The sequence below is a fragment of the Protopterus annectens genome, chromosome 4.part1 (genome assembly GCF_019279795.1).
Source record: "Protopterus annectens isolate FY-2018-M chromosome 4.part1, PAN1.0, whole genome shotgun sequence".
Taxonomy (NCBI): domain Eukaryota; kingdom Metazoa; phylum Chordata; order Ceratodontiformes; family Protopteridae; genus Protopterus; species Protopterus annectens.
Window position 1 is genome coordinate 274,530,578 of NC_056734.1, and position 21,626 is coordinate 274,552,203.

At 42.5% G+C, this 21,626-nt stretch overlaps 1 protein-coding gene across 2 annotated transcripts in view; it reads left to right on the forward strand.

Annotated features, from left to right (window-relative positions):
• The window catches only part of TBL1XR1 (TBL1X receptor 1), a 3,130,276-nt gene that overhangs the window by 1,616,862 nt on the left and 1,491,788 nt on the right, over window positions 1-21,626 (forward strand). For both annotated transcript variants that reach the window (XM_044070133.1, XM_044070134.1), the window contains one exon: window positions 4,054-4,195. In XM_044070133.1, coding sequence (XP_043926068.1) covers window positions 4,054-4,195 — 142 coding nt within the window. The remainder of the gene's footprint in view (window positions 1-4,053; window positions 4,196-21,626) is intronic.

Genomic DNA, 21,626 nt, shown 5'->3' on the forward strand with positions numbered 1-21,626 from the left:
AGAAGTGGGGCCTTCCTTGCTGCGACCTTTTCGCTACACCTCAAAACAGCAAATGCCCAGACTTCTTCTCTCTCTTCCCCCTTCCAGGCCATCCCCCCAGAGACGCTCTAACCCAAGATTGGCCCCGGGGACTTCTTTATGCTTTTCCCCCTTTTCCGCTGATACCTCCGCTAATTCAGAAAGCAACCGCCTTGAGAGCCAAGTTGATTCTCATTGCCCCTTATTGGCCTCGACAGATATGGTTTCCGTTCCTACATCATTATCTCTTGGTACAGCCATGGCATCTGGACCCGGTTCCAGATCTTCTGACCCACCAGTCGGGTCAACTGCACCAATCCATACCTTCTCTCAACCTCACTGCTTGGTTGCTCCACTTCCATCCTTAGCCAGGCTTCCTATGATTTCTAATCCTGTCCGGGATATCATAGTAGCTTCCCTAAAATCTTCTACCAGAAAGATTTACACTAGTAAATGGCGACGTTTCTCTTTCTGGGCAAAAGCTAGGAACATAGACCCCTATACTGCTCCAATTCATTCGGTATTGGACTTCCTAGCTGAGATTTTTCATTCAGGATCTTCTTCCACAGTGAAAGTTCAACTGGCAGCCATTTAAAATTTTCATATAGGCCTTTTGGACCACAACATTGTCACATAAACTTTGCAAGGCATTCCTTCGAGGTATCTTTTTACTGAAACCTCCGATTAGAGACCCCCCACCACAGTGGGATCTAAATTTAATTTTAACATCCTTGATTCTTCCCCCTTTCGAACCTGCAGCTGCCTGTTCTTTGAAATTGCTTTCTTGGAAGACACTTTTTCTAGTCGCCATTACTTCTGCCAGGAGAGTATCTGAGCTTCATGATCTCTGCATTCGTCCTCCCTATTTAATATTCCACAAAGATAGGGTATCTCTAAGGACTAATCCGTCTTTCTTACCAAAAGTGGCATCGCAGACGAACCTAAATCAATCCATTGATCTTCCATTTTTTTTCCCGAATTATTCTGATAGAGCGGAACAAAAGTTACATTGTCTTGATGTTCACCGCCAGCTCAGATATCTGGACAAGACTAAAATTTTTAGGAAATCTGATCAACTGTTTCTATCCTATGCAGAGAGCAGGAAAGGCCTTCCAGTTTCCAAGGTAACTTTATCTAGATGGCTGTCTTCTGTGATCACTTACATTTATCAGCTCAGAGGCAGAGAGTTGATTTCTAAGCCAAAAGCCCATTCTACCAGAGCTCTAGCTACATCTACAGCTTTTCAAGCTAGACTTCCAATAGACACTATTTGTGCAGCAGCCACATGGGCCTCTCCTCATACCTTTGTTTCACATTACAAATTAGACTTGGCCTCAGAGACAGAGCGAATTTTTGTTCCACTGTTCTCAAGAGTCTGTTCCATTGAGCCACCCAGGATAGAGGTGCTAGGGACGCGGTCCCATCCAGCAAGAATGAAGGCGAGATTGACAACGTAACATTTAGAAGTTATGTACCTACCATAATGTTCCACGTTAGTTGTCTTCTCTCGCCTTCTTTCTTGCATCCCACCCTCCATCCCCCTAGCCTGGTCAGACCGAGAAGATTATGCATCTTCTATTAAGAGGTTATTCCCTTTTTTCTAGCTGTTCAACTTCTAGTGTCACTAGATTAGGTTGATCCTTTCTAGAGGGTTATGATGTTTTTTTTTTTTTTTAGTATTGTTATTTTTCTTCCTCCTCTTCAGTTGGAAGAAAATATTACTATTTCTTTAGCTACCAAACGAGATCTGGGTAGTCTCCGCCTTGCATCATGGGATATAGGGTTGCCTCGAGCTGGTAAAATTAGCTCTCGAGCTTAGCAAGTGCCGAGTCAGAGCCGAGGATCGGCTCCGAACCCATCCAGCAAGAAAGAAGGCGAGAGAAGACAACTAACATGGAACGTTATGGTAGGTACATAACTTCTAATTTCCTTCCATCCCAGAGCATTGGGCAAGACAGTCTCCAAACAAACCATCGCATGTTGGATCAGAAAAGCTATCCGTCTCTGCTACTTTCACCATGGGAAAAAAAATCCCAGTGGGAGTAAAGGCCCATTCCACCAGGTCACTGGCCGCCTCCAAGGCTTTCCTAAGTGGTCTAGACACAGCTTCCATTATGGAAGCAGCCACATGGTCAACTATCCACACTTTCACCAAACATTACAAGCTAGACCAAGTCTCCAGAGCACGTGCAGGATTTGCCAGGGCAATCCTACAGCGCGCTTTGGAATCCTCTTCTGCATCCGCCACCCTCTCATCCAGCTAAGCTGGGGTACTCTCCCTTAACTAGAATACTGCAACATAGGAATCGAAGGATATAGAGTAGTTGTGTAAAATCTTACCATACCAATAGATGTCCTTCTCTTCCATGTTGTGGTATTCCTTCCCACCCTCCATTAACCCCCTCATCATCCTCCTTTCATCCCAGCTTCACCCTGGACCTATCTGTGCTGTAGATGGACCCCAGAGTCCCATACCTGACACCACTGGCATCTTCTCCTGCTGGGCCTTCTACTCTACCTGCTGAGCTTCAAGTTCTGAGGATTGTGCTTGCAGACGTCACATTTAAGGCCTTACGTGTGACGACCCACGCAGCTGCAGCAGCCAAGCTGAAGCTATTGTATAGAAGCCAACGTACGAGTCGCCTGAGGGCAAGAAATCCCACAACTTGAATACTGCAACATGGAAGAGAAGGACATCAATGGTTATGGTAAGATTTTACACAAGTATTCTTTAAACCAAAACCATTAACCTGCCTGTTTTTTACCCTAACTTCCAAAATGCCTCAGAGGGGACCCTGCATTCTCTGGATGCACACAGACAACTGAGGCATTATTTAGACAAAACCAAAGTTGTTAGGAAATCTGATCAACTTTTCATCTCCTTTCACCCTAGTGCTATAGGGAAGGCAATCACCAAACAAACCGTTTCCTCGTGGATCTCTAAATCCATTGGAATGTTACTCTGTCCATGGCAAAACCTTACAGGCCAGGTCAAATCACACACTACCAGGGCAGCTGCTTCCTTGGCTACTTTTTTCAAGGGGGTGGATTTGTGTTTCAATCATAGAAGCCACCACCTGGGCCTCGGTGCACACCTTCACCGAACATTACAAACTGGAATTAGCTTCCAGTGCTAAAGCTGGGATCCCAGTTCTAGTCTTCAGGGTCTCATTGACCAAGGAACCCCATCCCTTCTCCTCTCAGGTTTATACCTAAAAGCTTTGGCACTCTCTCTATTATGAGTACTGCAACGTGAATAGAAGTACATAGAATAGTTGTGAAAAAACTTACCATAACTTTAGATGTCCTCCTCTTCCATGTTGCAGTGTTCAGTCCCTCCATACCTGCCCCCTCTGACTCCCAAGCCTATTATACCTTACTGGCCTGTGGGCATATTTTCATAGTGTCATCTTTCCTTTTAGCCTGTCCACTGATCACAGCCTAATGAGTACCCTTATTCTAGTCTACATGTGAATCTCTAGGGTCTACCATCTTGGACCCTCCAGGAGTACTAGTGTATATGGCAGTCCATTCTGAAGAGGGTATGTGCAGATGTCACTTTTATACCCTATGTTGGTTTTTGGTCCTAGTGCAGGACGTCGCATGTACCCTCCTGAAGCAAGACTTGGATATACTGGCTGGATGTCAGCGCTGCAGGCAGCAACTCTCCTACTGTTATAAATACTGCAACATGGAAGAGAAGGACTTCTAAGGTTATGGTAAGTTCTTGTATAACTATTCTTTCCTCATAGGAAAGAGTCCCATCATCTGACTTAATCTGTACCACTAAGTGAAAATGTAAAATGTGCAACAAATTATAAAATCACCTGGAATAAAACAAAGTCGTCAATACTACCTTAAAGATTAAACTGAAATGAAATTATGTACATCAGTTTCTGGTTAGAGTTGTCCTTTAAGTATCTGTTTTTTTTTTTTCCTTTTACCAGATGAAACAAATTAATTTGGTAATACCTATATTGCATTCCTTGGTAAAACCCTGCATACCTTTCTTAAGAAATTGTATCTTGGTTTTAGGTCTGGGGACTCCACAGCTCGAATCTGGAACTTGAGTGAGAATAGCACTAGTGGTCCAACACAACTTGTACTCAGACACTGTATAAGAGAAGGTGGCCAGGATGTACCTAGTAACAAAGATGTGACGTCTCTGGACTGGAATGTAAGTACATCAAGGCAACTAATTATGATGTTTAGTTTTCAGCTGGTTTAACTTTACTTAAAATCTGTTTGTTACCAAACCTGCAATTCACATTTATAGATAGATGGAGTACTTAACATAGACATGTGGCATAATGTCATAGTTTTGTCTGTGTTTAGTCATAAAAGACTGTCAAACTGATTTTAGCTAACAAAAAAAGGTTATAAAACAAACTTACAAGCAAAGCTGTTAATTAAAATTCAACTGTGTTTTTTTTTTTTTAAACATTTTGGAATTTAACATCAAAGAGCCTCCGTGATGGCTATTATAAACTGATCTGATGTCATTTTCATTCATTCCTCAACTCTTGGGTTTGGATCCAACCCAGCCACTTTTCACAGCTTGTGGAATATTGAAAGCTCTCAGGCTGTTCTCTTACCCATAATGCATTTGCCCCCTACCCTACCTCAGATCTCCTTTGCCGCTTTTGCTTTCAGACGTTGATCACTGTTAGCTGTTAAGTACTTCTTGTGGTTAGTGAGTAATTAAAAAAAAAACTTTTTCCTAATCATCTTCTGTATTTGAATTTTCAATCTTCCATCTTTTTAGCTTATCCTCTCTTGCCCTTGTTACAGTTTTATAGTGTGTAGTGTTTAATAACCATTGTTGGTAATTCCTTTTCTTTTATCTTTTTAGGTATTTCTCTGTTATCTCGTGTTGGTATTTTTTTCTCGTAGTTAATTAGTTAAAAAAAATCTCTTATCTCTTTCTTTTTAAACTTTTCAGTAGTAATGTCATTAACACCTATGGTTTTAAAAATGTAAGGCCTTCGGCCATAAGATCCCTTTGTGTGATGCACACAAGTTGTGTGTATTGCTTAGGCATTGCCCATTCTAGCTGTGAAATATGTAGGGGGGTTAATCCAAGGGCCCTTACTGACCGTAAGAATAAATTAATATTTGAGGGGGTTTAATGCCTTCATCATCTTCTGTTATGGCATCTGGGGCTCAACCCTCTGAGAAAGGTGATAAGGAAGCTAAAAATGTCCTTCGGAGGTATCGGGCTCTTCTACTTCAAGTTTGGAGTCACCTTCAAAAGTAGCTAAGTCATCAGATCCAAAGTCTAAAACCTTGGATCTGACCCAGTCAGATCCAAGTAAACATAAAGATGGATCTCCTCTGATCCGATCCCCTCACACTCTGGCTCCAGTAACCTTTCATCTCCCATCTCCTTTCCTGGACAGACACCAACACTCCAGGACCTCATCCATTGCTTCGTCTTCTTGATCCTCCAGAAGTTCAACTGAAGCAGATGTGAATAGGATGATGAGGAAATCTTTCAATGCAAATTCAAATGAGGGATGTTCTTCGTGTTTCACTGTTGCAGTCATCACACTTGGGTTATCTGCCTGCAGGTAGCACTCAGTCGGCCCAAATACCAGAGTATTAGTATTTCTGCATCGGATGCTGTCGCTTTTTCCATGACGTCAGGTGTATAAAAACAGGCAGCAGACGCCATTACATCAGTCTTACTTGCCGAGGAGGAGCCCGAAGCAGAAGCAGTTCGCAAGTGCCAGTCGGCCGCTACCTGAAAATTTCGTTTTTCGAGTTGATAATCCTGAAGTCTTCTAAAGCTAAGTACCCCGTTGGGATCCTTTTTTCTTGCTCTAACCGATGTCATAAAAAGTTAACAGTTGTCTTGCCTGTGGAAAGCAAATACCTCACAGAGATTTTATTCTTACTGCATCACCTGTTTAGGTGCAGACCACGATGTCCCTCGCTCTGGGTTTTGTGCCTTGTTTAACACCCAAACCATTGGTCATTGGGCTATTTTTGTTGCTAAATTCTTTTGCTCTCGATCTCTGTATTCCAAAATGGTTTGGTAAGCCATCCGACTACCGATCTTCTGAAAAATCGTAAGGATAAAGACAGAGACAGACTGCATAGGTCCAAAACTACCGACGACGCTTCTGTTAAGCTAGTTGCCAGTCCGCTGGTACTCGGGCGCCTTTGCATCCACTGATGGCTGCTTTTATGGATTCACAGGCCTCTGCTGAGACCCATTTGGAGCCTAGTATGCCGCCAGATGCTTCTTCGGCTATGGAACCAGCGGATGTCTACAACATATTATGGATCTCATTAAACAAAAAATGGTAATATTTCCAGATTGTGCAGAAAATAAAGAATGTTAAGTAGTCCAATCTCACCTTCATTTTTACATATGGGTTCAGAGCTGATTTTCAAGCTGGAAGACTTCTGGTTGGCTCGTGACTAAGCAAGTATCCCGTGGTGCACCAGTGCAATCCCCAGATCTCGTTTGCCGCGTCGACTAGTTCGGATGTGCTTCTCTTGGCTCTGGCTAAGTCTTTTCAAATTCTTTACATTCATATCGAATTTTGCAATTTAGTGTTGTTATCTTATAGGCAGTTTCCTTGTTGGTCCTTATTGACTAAATTTAGTGAACTAGTTTATTAGTAGTTTTAGTAGTTTATTGGTATCCTGTGTGCCAGTTAGTTAGGTGCCTTTGCGCTTTTTTGACTAAGTAGAAGTGTTAGTTGTGGCGTTTTTTTTTTCTTTTGTTTCCGCTACTAATCAAAAGGGGCTCCTGTTGTTGTATCTGTATTCTGTAATATTGTTGTTTTTGGTGGGGATCTGCTTGTGATATTCTAGGATTGCTGTTGCTAGTTTTTCTGCCTATTATTAGGTTTACAGAGAATTGTATTTTTTTTTTTTGGTATCTACAGTTCTTACCTGTGTGATTGAATTCTGTGTGTGTGCGTTTTAGTAACTTGGTCTGTTTAAGGTAAAAGACCTAGTTTTTTCTTTCTGTTACACCGGGCTAGGCCTGTTTAACTTAGAGGACCTAGTCCTCGTGTAACCTTTCTGAAGGGCTAGGCCCGTTTTAGTTAGAGGACCTAGTCCTCATATATCTCTCTCTCTCTTTCTGTTTTTTTGTGTGTGTGTGTGTGTGTGTCTGTACAATGTCTGAGGATAGTAAGGAGCATAAACCGTGTGAGTTCAAAAAGTGCATGAAATGCTCCCAGAAAATGTCATTAACGGATGGCCACAGTAGCTGTGTCTACTGCTTGGGAGGCCATCCATTTGCAGGAATCATGCTTGTTCTGTCATGCTTTCTCTCCTAGAGTGTTGCAGGAGAGAAAGAACAAGCTGATGTTCTTCGTGTTTCACTGTTGCAGTCATTACATTTGGGTAATCTGCTGGCAGGTTGCCCTCAGTCAGCCTGAATTTCAAGGTCTTGGGTCCTGCGTCGGTTGCGGTCTACTCTTCCATGACGTCAGGGGTATAAAACATGTAGCTGATGCCATTTTCTTTAGTCATGTTCATCGTGCATACAGCTGCAGTCATAACAGATGGGTTATCCTACCGTCAGGCGGGTCCTCGGTCGGCCGAATTCCAAAGTCTAGGTCCGGTGTCTGTTGTCGTCGCTTCTTCCCTGACGTCAGTGCGACAGGGGTATAAAAGAGGCAGCCGACTCCATTTTCCCCAGTCTTTCTTGCCGCGCGGTGCCCGAAGCAGAAGCAGAAGCAGTTCGCAAGTGCCGGTCGGCCAGCTCCTGAGATTTACGAAAGTATTTCAGCCGAAGTCTTCTTTAAAGCTCAGTACCCCGTTGGGGAAACTTTTCTTGCCTCAGACCGATGTCAGACAAAGTTAATAATTGCATTTCAGGTGGGAAGCAAATACCGCATAAGGATTTCCACTCTTTCTGTATACCTTGCTTAGGCCCAGACCACGACGTCTCGGCCTGCCGTTTTTGTGCTAGATTCAACAAGCGCACTATTAAGCGTCGGGCAGAGTTCGCCCTTCACTTTTTTGGCAAAAAATTTAATTATATATTGTGTCGTCGGATACTCAGACTCCAGTTTTGAGCAAAAAACGCAAAGATAAGGACCGACATACGAGGTCCGCACCTCCTATTGAAACGACGCTAAGGTCAACTACCGGTTCTCCGGTACTCAGCAAGGCGCCTACGCAGCCTCTGAGTACCGTTGACAATGCATTACCGGTGTCTTCAGTACCCGAGGTCACAGGCTCCTTGGCCCCCATTCCTACTACAGATACCGACGCCACTCCTGGCGGGGAAACTCAGAATTTAGACAGGCCTGCCATTTCTCAAGGGGTCTTCAGACCTTCCTCCTTCTCTATTAAAGCCTTCACTAAATCTAAAGCAGTCATGAAAACCAAAAAACAGGTTCCTCAGACCCCCTCTCAAGGCACCATGCCTAAAAAACAGATGCTTAAAATGGCTGAGGATTTGATTACTCTTATCAAGGGTTCTCAACCCCCCTCTGACAAAAGGCCCAGATTAGAGGAAGACTACCCTTCCTCAGATCAAGCTTCTATTACCTCAGAACTATCTGAGGACCAGGATTATGCCTATTCTCCATTCGAAGACTCTGATGCAGAGGAGTCTATTCCCTCGGTCTCCCCCCCCCCCGAGGACTTCTCTTTTGGGGAAACCCTGCATACATGGAGGGAACACTTTCACTGGGAAGGCCAAGATTACTCAGATTCCAAGAAAAGGCTCAGGGAATTTCTTCTGCTCCCCCAGCATAGGTCTCTGGCTATCCCTCCTGTTTTAGATATATTGGATGATGTGTTCACAGAAGCCAGCCTTAATCCAGATTCTTTGCCTCCAGCTCCTGTTAAACCAGACAGGTATTACCGGGTTCCTGATTCTCACCAGTTCCTATATAAAAGCCATACTGCTGACCCAGAAACAATTTCACAGGGTCCCAAGGGAATTAAGGCCTCTACTGCTAAAAACCCATTACCTTCAGAGTGAGATTCCAGAGCTTTAGAAAGGTGGGGGAAAAAGGTGTACACCTCGGCCACTTTAACCACGAGGGCATTAAACTGTCAGTTCCATATGTTAAAGTATCAACAGTTTTTGATATCTCAGCTGAAAAGCAAGATGACACAACCAGAACAACCAGATTTAAAAGAGTTGCAGGATTTGTTGCATGGTGCAGAGCAAGTGGGTAAACATACCTTGCAGTGTGGTTTTGATGCTTTAGAAGCCTCATGTAGAGCTGCTGTTACGGGGTCTGTTATACGTAGGCATGCTTGGCTCAAAGAGCAAATCTTACCAGATCATGTCAAAGCTAAATTATTAGATGCACCTCTTCAAAAAAATGTATTGTTTGGTGTTAAGGCTGAGGAGGCACTAAAGAAAATGGAGGAAAAAGCGAAATCAATGCAAACAGTGAAAGATTTCCTGCAGGTACAGCCTCCACGTTTCAGCAGAAACTGGCCTTCAAAAAATTGGTCCTTTCCAGCCACGGACAGACCTCAAAGGGGCAGATACAGGCGTCCAAGGGGTAGAGGGCAACCTCAATGATCTTTCAGAGCCAGACAGTGGCAAGCACCAACCCCAAGAGGTGGAGAAGATAGATCACAGTCTTTTAGAAAACAGACACAATGACTTCCCCCTACACCTGCCAAGCAAAGCTTTAATGGCAGCACCTTTGGGCGGAAAACTGACATTATTCTCAAAAAATTGGCATATTGTTACAAAAGACAAATGGATTCTGGACATTATAGACAGAGGCTACAGGTTCCACTTTCACACCCTTCCAAAAATGAGAGGCATGCCAAACCTGCCACAAAATCAAAGGGCAGAGGCACAAAAACAAATTTCAGCTGTCATGGTCATGAAAGCAATTCAAGAGGTACCTGCAAAAGAACAAGGTCAATAGTTTTATTCCAGACTATTCTTGGTACCAAGGAAAGACAAAGATTGGAGACCTATCTTAGACCTATCCATCCTAAACACATATCTACAGGTGCCAAAATTCAAGATTCTCACATTACAGCGGCTTCTTCCCATGCTGGGCAAGGAGTCTTGGCTGGTAACATTGGACCTCAAGGAGGCATACCTGCATGTCCCTATCGGACAAGATTGCAGAAGATACCTCAGATTTCTTGCAGGTTCAACCCATTACCAATTCTCTGCATTTCCCTTTGGCTTATCTACTGCGCCCAGAGTGCTTACGAAATGCCTGGCATCAGTAATCGCCTTCTGCAGAGACTACAAGGGATACAAATCTACCCATATCTGGACGACTGCCTGATCCAAGCGGACAGCAAGGGCATACTACTGCAGCACCTGGCATTTGTAATAAAACTGTTGAACTAGCTGGGATACACAGTCAACAAAAATAAATCAAAACTAATACCCTCTCAACAAATAATTTTCCTGGGTGCCAGCTTGGCTATAACCACCCAGATGGCCTACCTCACGCCAGACAAGCAAGGGCAACTGTCTCAATACTTCAGAAAAACGGCAACTTACACCAGGCTAACTGCAAGGAAAGTCCTGCAGGCTCTGGGATTCATGGCATCTTGCATCCTACTAATCCCATGTGCAAGGCTGCATATGAGGAAACTTCACTGGTACCTAAAAAACTTATGGCCTCAACACAGCCCCAGCTTGGAAGCAATTATGCCACTCATTCCATGCCTTCAAAAGGAATTTATGTGGCGGGCTCAAGCTTGCCAAAGAAACACAGGTCTTCCTTTCTGTGTACCTCAAGCAACTCAAATCATCACAACAGACGCCTCAGATTATGCCTGGGGAGCACACATGACAGATCAGTGCATTCAGGGGAAATGGACCCGAAAAGAAAAGCACCTTCACATCAACCAAAAGGAAATGCTAGCCATGCAAAAGGCTATTATGACCTTCAAAGACCTACTGCATCCAGGCCAGCTATTGATAAGGACAGACAACACCACAGTGATGTGGTACATAAACAAACAGGGGGGAAATCATTCATACCCCCTGTGCAGGCAAGCCATGACCCTATGGAACACAGCACTGGAATTGCAAATTCAACTACTGGCACAATTCCTGCCAGGGAAGGAAAACACACTGGCAGACAACCTAAGCAGAAATATGACAGATCCACACGAATGGAAGTTGCATCCTCAAGTTTTCACAAAGATAACTCCGGCATGGGGACAGCCAGACATAGATCTGTTTGCTACCCACAGAAATTGCCAGTTGAAAAAATTTTGTTCAAGGACCTATCATCCACAGGCCTGGAAAGTGGATGCACTTTTCTTCAATTGGACAACATTGACAGTCTATGCCTTCCTGCCTCTTCCTCTGCTGCCCAAAGTTCTATTAAACGCCAGAGCAGAGAGGCCGAAAATGATTCTCATTGCTCCAGACTGTCCAAGACAACACTAGTATCCGCTCCTGAAGAGCCTGACACATTCCCCACCATGGACCCTACCTCTAGTCCCTCTTCTCTTGTCCCAGCACAACTACAAAACTCTTCACAGCCATCTCAAAACTCTAAATCTAGCTGCATGGAGAATTCCTTGATTTCCCAATAGTTTCTCCTCTCCAAGGAGGTGCAGGACGTCATCTTGGAGGCCAGAAGACCTTCTACTAGAAAGGCCTACTCCTCCAAATGGAAACGATTTTGTGCCTGGAATCGAGAAAAGGGACAGAATCCTTGGGTAATAAATATACCTCAAATTTTACAGTACCTAGCTGAGATGTTAAACAATGGACTTTCCTTCTCCTCCATCAAGATCCACGCTTCAGCCATTTCTGCACAATACAACACAGATCCTCCTTTATTCTCTCATCCTCTCTTAAGGCAGTTCCTCAGAGGGGCAAAGAATATAAAACCCCCAAGGAAACCACCAGTCCCTGCTTGGGACCTCAACTTCGTATTGGAAAAGCTGACCCTCCCTCCCTTCGAGCCAGCTTCTTCAACAGAGTTACAGTACTTGTCATGGAAAACAGCCTTTCTTCTGGCTATCACCTCAGCACGCAGGGTTTCGGAGCTACAGGCCCTCGTGGCTATGCAGCCATTCATCATTTTACATCAGGACAGAGTTTCCTTACGAACCAACCCTGCCTTTATGCCAAAGGTAGTATCCAGTGTAGCTTTGAATCAGACTATCCACTTACCTACCTTTTATCCTAATCCACAAAACAAAGGAGAAAAACTACTACATTCCTTGGACATTCACAGGCAACTTTGTTACTATTTGGACAGAACAAAGCCATTCAGGAAATCTGAGCAACTCTTTGTGTCCTATGCTGCAGGTGCTCAAGGAAAGGCTATTTCCAAACAGACATTTTCAAAATGGATAGCCCACTGCATACGCTTTTGTTACTCATTTCATGGAAAAACTGTGCCTGCATGCATCAGATCCCACTCCACCAGAGCCACAGCTACCTCTGCAGCCTTCCTCAGGGGGGTCCCTACCAAGGACATTTTGGAAGCAGCCACCTGGAGTTCAGTGCACATTTTCTCCAAGCACTATCACCCCCCACTATACTCAAAATCTAGAGCGGGCTTTGCCACAGCAGTCCTGCAGGGCATCCTAGCTCCTCCTAGTTCCACTTAGTGCCTGCCACCCTTACTTAGCTTTGGGATTCTACCCATCTGTTATGACTGCAGCTGTATGCACGATGAACATAGTACAGTTTTGTACCTACCATAAATGTAGATGTTCGAGTGCTCATACAGCTGCAGTCCAGGTTTCCCTCCCTCCATCCCCTCTTAGGACAGGCTTATGACACACACTTTTCATATAACCTTTTTGGGGTATTCTTTTATGGTGTATTTGCTTGCAACTGCTGTTTTTGATTTATCAACATTGCATCTTTGCATAACATTATGTTTGCCTTCCTTCTGGGGGCACCTGACATCTGGGGCAAGAAAAACTGAAGAAAATGGCGTCGGCTGCCTCTTTTATACCCCTGTCGCACTGACGTCAGGGAAGAAGTGACGACAACCGACGCCGGACCTAGACTTTGGAATTCGGCCGACCGAGGACCCGCCTGACGGCAGGATAACCCATCTGTTATGACTGCAGCTGTGTGAGCACTCTAACATCTACATTTATGGTAGGTACAAAACTGTACTTTTCTTGCCGCGCAGTGCCTGAAGCAGAAGCATTTTGCAAGTGCCGGTCGGCCAACTACTGAAATATTCGAGTTTGAGTTTCAGAACCGAAGTCTTCACTAAAGCCAAGTACCCCGTCGGGGAAACTTTTTTCTTGCTCCATTCCGATGTCAAAAAAAGTTAATAATTGTATTACTTGTGGGAAGCAAATACCTCATAAGGATTTCGATTTATACTGTATTCCTTGCCTAGGCCCTGATCACAACATGCCTGGCTGTCGGTTTTGTGCTAGATTTAACCAACGCACTATTAAGCGTCGGTATATTTTTGCCTCAAAGTATTTTGGAAACAGATTTAATTACCCAGAAATGTCGTCGGATAGCAATTCGACTACCGGAGTACACAAAAACGCAAAGAAAAGGACAGAGAAAGGCAGTCGCGATCCAAAACCAACGACGAAGCTTCTTCTAAGCCATTCCCTGGTACTTAGTGAGCCACCTTTGCAGCCCCTGATACCCCCTACCTTTGAGTCGCAGGCCTCTACCGCCACCCATGTGGAGTCCGGCATGCCGCAAGATACTCAAGGTATTGGACTGACGTATATATCTCCCTCGGATGAGTCTGGAGCCGCTGAGCAGGCACCAGTTTCTGTGGGTGTATTCAGACCTCAACATTTGTATATCAAACCGACGACAGCTGCAAAACCAAAGACAAAAGCAACTTCTAAAAGTAAAAAACTGACACATGAGCCACGTGCACAGGCCTCTATGCCTAAAAAAACAGATGATCAAAATGGCTGAAGACCTTATTACCTTGATCAGGGGTACCCATCCCCTTCCAGATAAGAGGCCTAGGCAAGACACTGATTATGAATCTTAAGATCAGGTTTCTGTTTATTCTGATTCCTCTTCTGATCAGGAATTTTCTATACCTCCCTATGAGGATTTTGATGCAGAGGACTCTATACCATCTGCATCTCCTCCTGAGGATTATTCTTTTGGAGAAACCGTGCATACTTTGAGGGAACATTTTCACTGGGAGAGTCAAGATTTCTCAGAATCAAAAAAGAGGCTCAGGGATTTCCTTCTCCCTCAGCACAGACCTTTTGCCATTCTCCCTGTTTTAGACATTGTGGATGATGTGTTTTCGGAGTCAAGCTTGACCCCTGACTCCTTACCTCCGGCTCCCAGTAAGCCTGACAGATATTACAAGGTCCCTGACTCACATAAATTTTTATTTAGAAGCCCTGCTGCTGATCTTGAAACAGTTTCACAGGGCTGAAAGGGAGTTAAGGCCTCAACAGAAAATAATCCTTCCCCCTCTGACAGAGATTCAGGGGCACTGGACAGATGAGTAGAAAAAGGTTTATACATCTGCAACCTTGGCAACCAGGGCCTTAAACTGTCAGTTTCGTATGCTTAAGTATCAAAAACATGTTATTGGATTGCTGAAACAGAAAATTATGTTGATTTCTGAATGTGCAGAAAATAAAGAATTGCAGGAATTATTGCATGCAGCTGAACAGGTTGGAAAGCATACTTTGCAATGCGGTTTAGATTCCTTAGAGGCCTCCTGCAGGGCCGCAGTTACTGGATCTGTGATTAGGGGGCATGCCTGGCTAAAAGAACAAAATTTGCCTGATCATGTTAAAGCTAAATTGCTAGATGCACCTTTACAGCATGATACTCTGTTTGGTATTAAGGCAGAAGAGGTTTTAAAGAAAATGGAAGACAAAGCTAAGTCTATGCAAACTGTTAAAGACTTCTTACAAGTGCAGCCACCAAGATTCAGTAGACACTGTCCTACAAAAAATTGGTCCTTTCCTGTGTCAGACAGAGCTCAAAGGGGCAAATCCAGATGCCCTAAGGGCTCCAGATACCAGGCGCAAGATTCATACAGGTCAAAGCAATGGGGCGTTTCTACCTCCAAATCTGGAGGAGATAAAGCGCAAACCTGCAGAAAACAGTCCCAATGACTTCCCTCTGCCTACACCAAGCACTTATCTTTTGGCAGCACCCTTAGGGGGAAAATTAGCACTTTTTGCTCAAAATTGGCAGTTAATAACCCAAGACAAGTGGATACTAAACATAGTATCACAGGGATACAGATTCCATTTCCACACTCTGCCAAATGGCAAATGGTTGGCCAGATCTGCCAAAAATCAGTGGGCAGAGGCACAGAAACCGGTTACGTGTCTCATGGAATATGGGGGCCATTCAGTCAGTACCAGAACAGGAAAAAGGACAAGGTTTTTACTCAGGACTGTTCTTGGTACCCAGAAAGGCTATTTCCTGGCGGCCAGTACTGGATTTATCGATTTTGAACACATACCTGGACATTCCAAAATTCAAAATGCTGACTTTGCAAAAGCTTCTGCCCATGCTGGGCAAGAATGCTTGGCTGGTGACATTAGACCTAAAAGAGGCATACCTGCATGTCCCAATAAGACAATCGTGCAGAAGATACCTCAGATTCAAGGCTGGCTTAATGCATTAAGCCACTGCCCTTTGGCTTATCTACTGCGCCCAGGGTCTTTACCAAGTGACTGGCACCAGTAATTGCATTTTGCAGACAGTATACAAATATACCCTTACTTGGACGACTGTCTCATTCAAGCAGAGAACAAGGACAATCTTCTTCGACACCTGGCATTTGTGAAAAGGCTTCTAATATGCCTAGAGTACACAATAAACGAAAAGAAATCACAACTGGTGCCCTTTCAAAAGATAACATTCCTGGGTGCAAGTTTGAATACAACTGCCCAGATGGCTTACCTAACGCCAGACAAGCAAAAGCAACTAACTACTTACTTCAGACTGATGGCAACAAAAACCCAGTCTTCTGCAAGACAAATTCTGCAGGTTTTGGGCTTCATGCCATCCTGCATCCTACTGATTCCATATGCAAGACTGCATATGAGGAAACTTCAGTGGTACCTAAAAAGTTTATGGAGTCAACATTCTCACAGTCTGGAAACAATGATTCCTCTCATTCCCTGCCTACAACAGGAGTTTCTATGTTGGGCAAAGGCATGTCACCAAAACATAGGACGGGCCTTCACTCTACCCCCTGCCAGCCAAACCTTAACAACAGACGCATCAGATTATGCCTGGGGGGCCCACATGGCAGGAAGATGCATTCAGGGCATATGGACCCCAAAACAAATGCATTTACATATCAACCAGAAAGAGATGCTAGCTGTTCAAAATGTCCTAACAGCCTTCAAGGACTTACTTCATCCAGGACAACTACTGATAAAGACAGACAACACCACGGTCATGTGGTATATAAATAGGCAAGGGGGGCACACATTCTTACCCCCTTTGCAGATTAGCCATGGCACTGTGGAACACAGCTTTGACCTACCAAATACATCTTCAAGCTCAATTTCTGCCAGGAAAGCAAAATACTCTGGCAGATGATTTAAGCAGAAACCTTATGGATCCTCACGAGTGGAAACTAAATCCACAAGTCTTCAGCATGATAATAGAGAAATGGGGCAGCACAGACATAGATCTATTTGCCTCTCCTCAAAATTATCAATTGAAAAGATTCTGCACAAGGACTTAACACAGACAAGCATGGAAAGTGGACCCCTTATCCTTCAGTTGGAAAAACGTATCAGTTTACGCCTTTCCTCCTCTGCCTCTTCTTCCAAAGGTCCTCCTAAAAGTCAGACAAGAGAAACCAAAGATTATACTAATTGCCCCGGACTGGCCCCACCAATACTGGTACCCAATCCTAAGGAACTTGTTTCAATACACAGCTTGGACCTTACCTCAAAGACCTCAACTACTGTCCCAGCAAAACAATCAGATCCTGCACATTCAACTCTGGACACTGAACCTGGCAGCATGGCTGATCATGTAGTTATACGGAAAACACCTCTCAGTAAAGCTGTGATGGATGTCATTTTGGAAGCCAGGCGGCCTAGTACTAGAAAATCTTATGCTGATAAATGGAAGAGATTCTGTGCTTGGAATCGAGCACAAGGAACTGATACAGCAGAACCAAATATTCCTCAGATATTACAATACTTAACTGAGATGCTTGACAAAGGCCTATCTTTCTCATCAATTAAAATCCATGGCTCTGCCGTTTCGGCTCATTACAGTACAGAGCCACCAATCTTTTCTCATCCTTTACTAAAGCAGTATCTTAGAGAAGTCAAAAATTTAAAGCCTCCTAGAAGATCACCATTACCTGCATGGGACCTCAATTATGTGTTGGAAAAGCTCACCCTGCCCCCATTTGAACCAGCTGCTACCGCTGATATAAAGTTCTTATCATGGAAAACACCTCTGCTACTAGCAATTACTTCAACAAGAAGAGTTTCTGAGCTACAGGCCTTCATGGCTCTATAGCCTTTTATCATATTTTACCCAGACAGGGTGTCTCTGAGGACAAATCCTACATTTATGCCTAAGGTGGTTTCCAGTGTGGCTCTTAACCAAACAATTCATCTACAGAGTAAACGAGTGCCAAGTGGGTAGTTGCAAGAAAATTTATTGATGTCAAACAAGCTTTAAGCAGCTAGATACCGAGCTTTTTCAAGTTAAAAATGAATTCAAACATTGGAAACAGTGCCATTTTATATATCTTTCCCTATCACATGGTTAGCTAGTTAGCTGTTAGTCTTAAGTCAATTAACAATTAACAGTTAGTGAGGAGTGCTACTTTAGTGAAGCAACACTCATAATTTAAAAAGGAGAAATGCTCATATGTTTAAGAAGAAATACCCATATTACAAAGCGTTGCACATTTGAAACATAAAATACACTGTTTAAAAATGTACGTGCTAATGCTCATGTATTAACTCTAGTAGCAAGTGTGTATACATATAAAACCTGTTAAATGAACTGCATTATCAGTTATGTTAAAAACTGTATTCCTGTTCATAATTTTTGTGTTAAATATATTTGGTGAATGTTAAAACAATTTTAAAAATAGTAGAAATAGAAAACATACATCTGTAGAGAAAAAATTGTTGAAAAAAGTATACAAGCATAAAGTTTACTGTAGTTAAAAAGTCATGTTGCAGCAGACACCTACAACAGTAAATGATCGTACTGTGAAGGGTGTGTCAACTATGATAAAGTGTTTGATGAAGTAGATCAGTCTTGTGTTAGAATCCTTAACCGAAAAGTACGTAAATTAGAACGTGATCTCATTGAATATCGTGAAGGGGTGGTATATCCACTGCCTGGTAGATCACGATGGGTCAATAAACCAAATGTGGGTAGTTATATCAATAACAACAACCAGGGGAACATTCCCGAAGAACACAATTTAAAATATAGTGAACCACTTCGTAGAAGCGAAAGGCTGGCTGACAAAGGAAGGAAGGAACTCCCCCAGGATTTTCAGCAACCCCCCGGGAGAACGGGGGGGAGGGGACAAAAACAGACACCTCAAGGGTGGAACAGGAGATAGTAGCATGTCAAGCTGGCAATGTGTCTCAGAATGAACATAACATGTCCTTTACACATGGTAGTAACTACGTTGTAATCAAGAAAGATAATTTTACTATTTTCAACTATACAGACGTTGACATTAAGCAGGACGCCTTTGACTTGCTAACCAGAGGTCTCCAATTTGTACCCCTACGCCCCCTCAATATAGTGAACACTCTTATAGACTTGAAACTTTTTGTAAGGAATTTAAATCTTACACTCTACTTCAAGGGGCAACCCTATACCAAAAACAAACTGAGTAGGAGTAGTACTTTCAACCCCCTCACCCACCCATCTATTAAGGTCTTTGAGGAACTTGTTGATAGGGACCTTAGATCATTCCGGTCCAAAGTAGCTAAAACATCTCCAACCAACTTAGACCAACAAGCACTCAGACTCATTAACTATCTCAAGAAAGAGAATGTTAGAGTTATGAAACCTGATAAAGGGGGAGGGGTGGTGTTGATGTACAACTCGGATTATGATACCTACATTTACAGCATGTTGCAGGATTCTAACCAGTATGAGCTAGTATCTAGAAATGAGGCTAATATCGCCTATTCGAAGATTAGTTTTATGTTAACTGACCACCTACTTCAAGGCGCTATTAATGAAAAGCTTTACAACTATTTGTATGTCAACAAACCAAGAATCCCTGTTATTTTCGGAATCCCCAAGATACACAAAGGGGTTGACCCTTTAAAGTTTCGACCAATTGTATCTGGGGCAGGAGGCATTACAGAACCTTTAGGGAAATTTATTGACCAGGTAACAAAACAGTTCGGAACATCATTAGAACACGTTTGTAAGGATTCCTGGGATTTTCTCAAAGGAATAAAACATGCTTTTTACAAACCGGAACTTCTTTTGATCACTATAGATATAGTTGATCTATTCCCAAGTATTCCACATTCAGTGGGCTTAGAGTGGTTTAATGAAGTATTAAGTACTGAAACCAATCTGGGCAACACTATAACTAACCTGTTAGTTGAATACATGGAAACAATTTTAGAAAACAACTATATACATTTTAATGGTGAAATATACAAGCAGAAAAAAGGAGTAGCTATGGGCACTCCTTGTGCGTCCTTTTATGCTAACACCGTCTTACATAGATGGGAACAAAGGTTTATTTTTCTACCACCTGGGTACAATATTTAGTGCACTGCAAGAGGTACCTAGACGATATATGCATTTTTGGGCAGGAACCCATGATGAATTTTTGGATTTCATCAAGTATTTAAACTCAACCACCCATTTTTTATCTTTTACGTATACGATTAGTAATGACGAACTACATTACCTTGATGTAACCTTATACAAGGATTGGGTCAATAATGTATTCCAATCTAAACTGTATAGGAAGCCAACCTTTTCTAATACATACTTACACTTTCAGAGTGGACACCCCTTCTATCAGAAAAAGGGCATTGTCAAAGGACAATTCATAAGAGCTTCTAGAATGTCCAGTACTACACACGATTGTTTAGAAGAGATTGACTTCCTAAAATCTCTATTTCTTGAAAGAGGATACCCCTTAACACTTTTAACTACTTTAGCCCAACAGGTCATGGGCAACAGAGAAACCCTCTAACCCCCTCTTTTAGGTGCAGATGTGGTTGTTCATCACACTGACATTAAAGAGCCTGACCACACTTATGGCAGGCTCATTTATACTTACTGTCTCAACTCCTTTGAAGTTGAAGAAATTTTCCACAGACATTGGCCAGTTCTTTCACTACATGATGAATTGAAAAATATTATACCACCACACCCAAAGTTTATTAGAAAGAGGGACACCAACCTCAAAGAAATTTTTGAAGAACAACCATACCAGAACGAACACTCAATTGCCCAAAGCAGGCACCTTTAAATGTGGTGCCTGCAAACAGTGTAACACTATTTTCGACACCCCTAGTATTTACATTGTTTCTAGGAACTTTCTGTTTAGACCTAAAGTTTTTACAAACTGTGGCAGCAAAGGAGTGGTATACTTAGGGTTCTGTACCACCTGCACTAGTTTCTATATTGGCAAAACAGAAAGGCCTTTTAGAAGAAGAATTTATGAGCATTTACATGACATTTCTAAACAAAAGGAATCAAATGCTTTATATAAGCATTCCTTGGTTTGCAAGAATTTCAAATTTAAGTTCTTGGTATTGGAACAAGTACTTCCCAATGCTAGTGGTGGCGACTGGGAAACAAGTCTAGAATATAGAGAACTTTTCTGGCAACTCAGGTTAGAAGCAAGTAGAGCCCCAGGTTTAAATGAGAGTGTTAACATCAGCAGTGTTCTCAAAATTAGAAGAGCTCGCTTGTAGGTTTGTAAGTAGACACACCCTTCACAGTAAGATCATTCACTGTTGTAGGTGTCTGCTGCAACATGACTTTTAACTACAGTAAACTTTATGCTTGTATACTTTTTCAACAATTTTTTCTCTACAGATGTATGTTTTCTATTTCTACTATTTTTAAAATTGTTTTAACATTCACCAAATATATTTAACACAAAAATTATGAACAACAGGAATACATTTTTTAACATAACTGATAATGCAGTTCATTTAACAGGTTTTATATGTATACACACTTGCTACTAGAGTTAATACATGAGCATTAGCACGTACATTTTTAAACAGTGTATTTTATGTTTCAAATGTGCAACGCTTTGTAATATGGGTATTTCTTTTTAAACATATGAGCATTTCTCCTTTTTAAATTATGAGTATTGCTTCACTAAAGTAGCACTCCTCACTAATTGTTAATTGACTTGAGACTAACAGCTAACTAGCTAACCATGTGATAGGGAAAGATATATAAAATGGCACTGTTTCCAATGTTTTAATTCATTTTTAACTTGAAAAAGCTCGGTATCTAGCCGAGCGAAAGCGCTTGTTTTATATCCATAAATTTTCTTGCAACTACCCACTTGGCACTCGTTTACTTTGTGGATTACGTTGGTAAGATCCTGCTTTGAAGCTTGTTTTTCTTTGGTTTGGTAATACTGTTGCTATTTATTTCTTGGTTTCAAACAATTCATCTGCCAACCTTTTATTCAAATCTGGAGAACAAGGGGGAGAGAATTCTGCATTCTTTGGATGTACGCAGA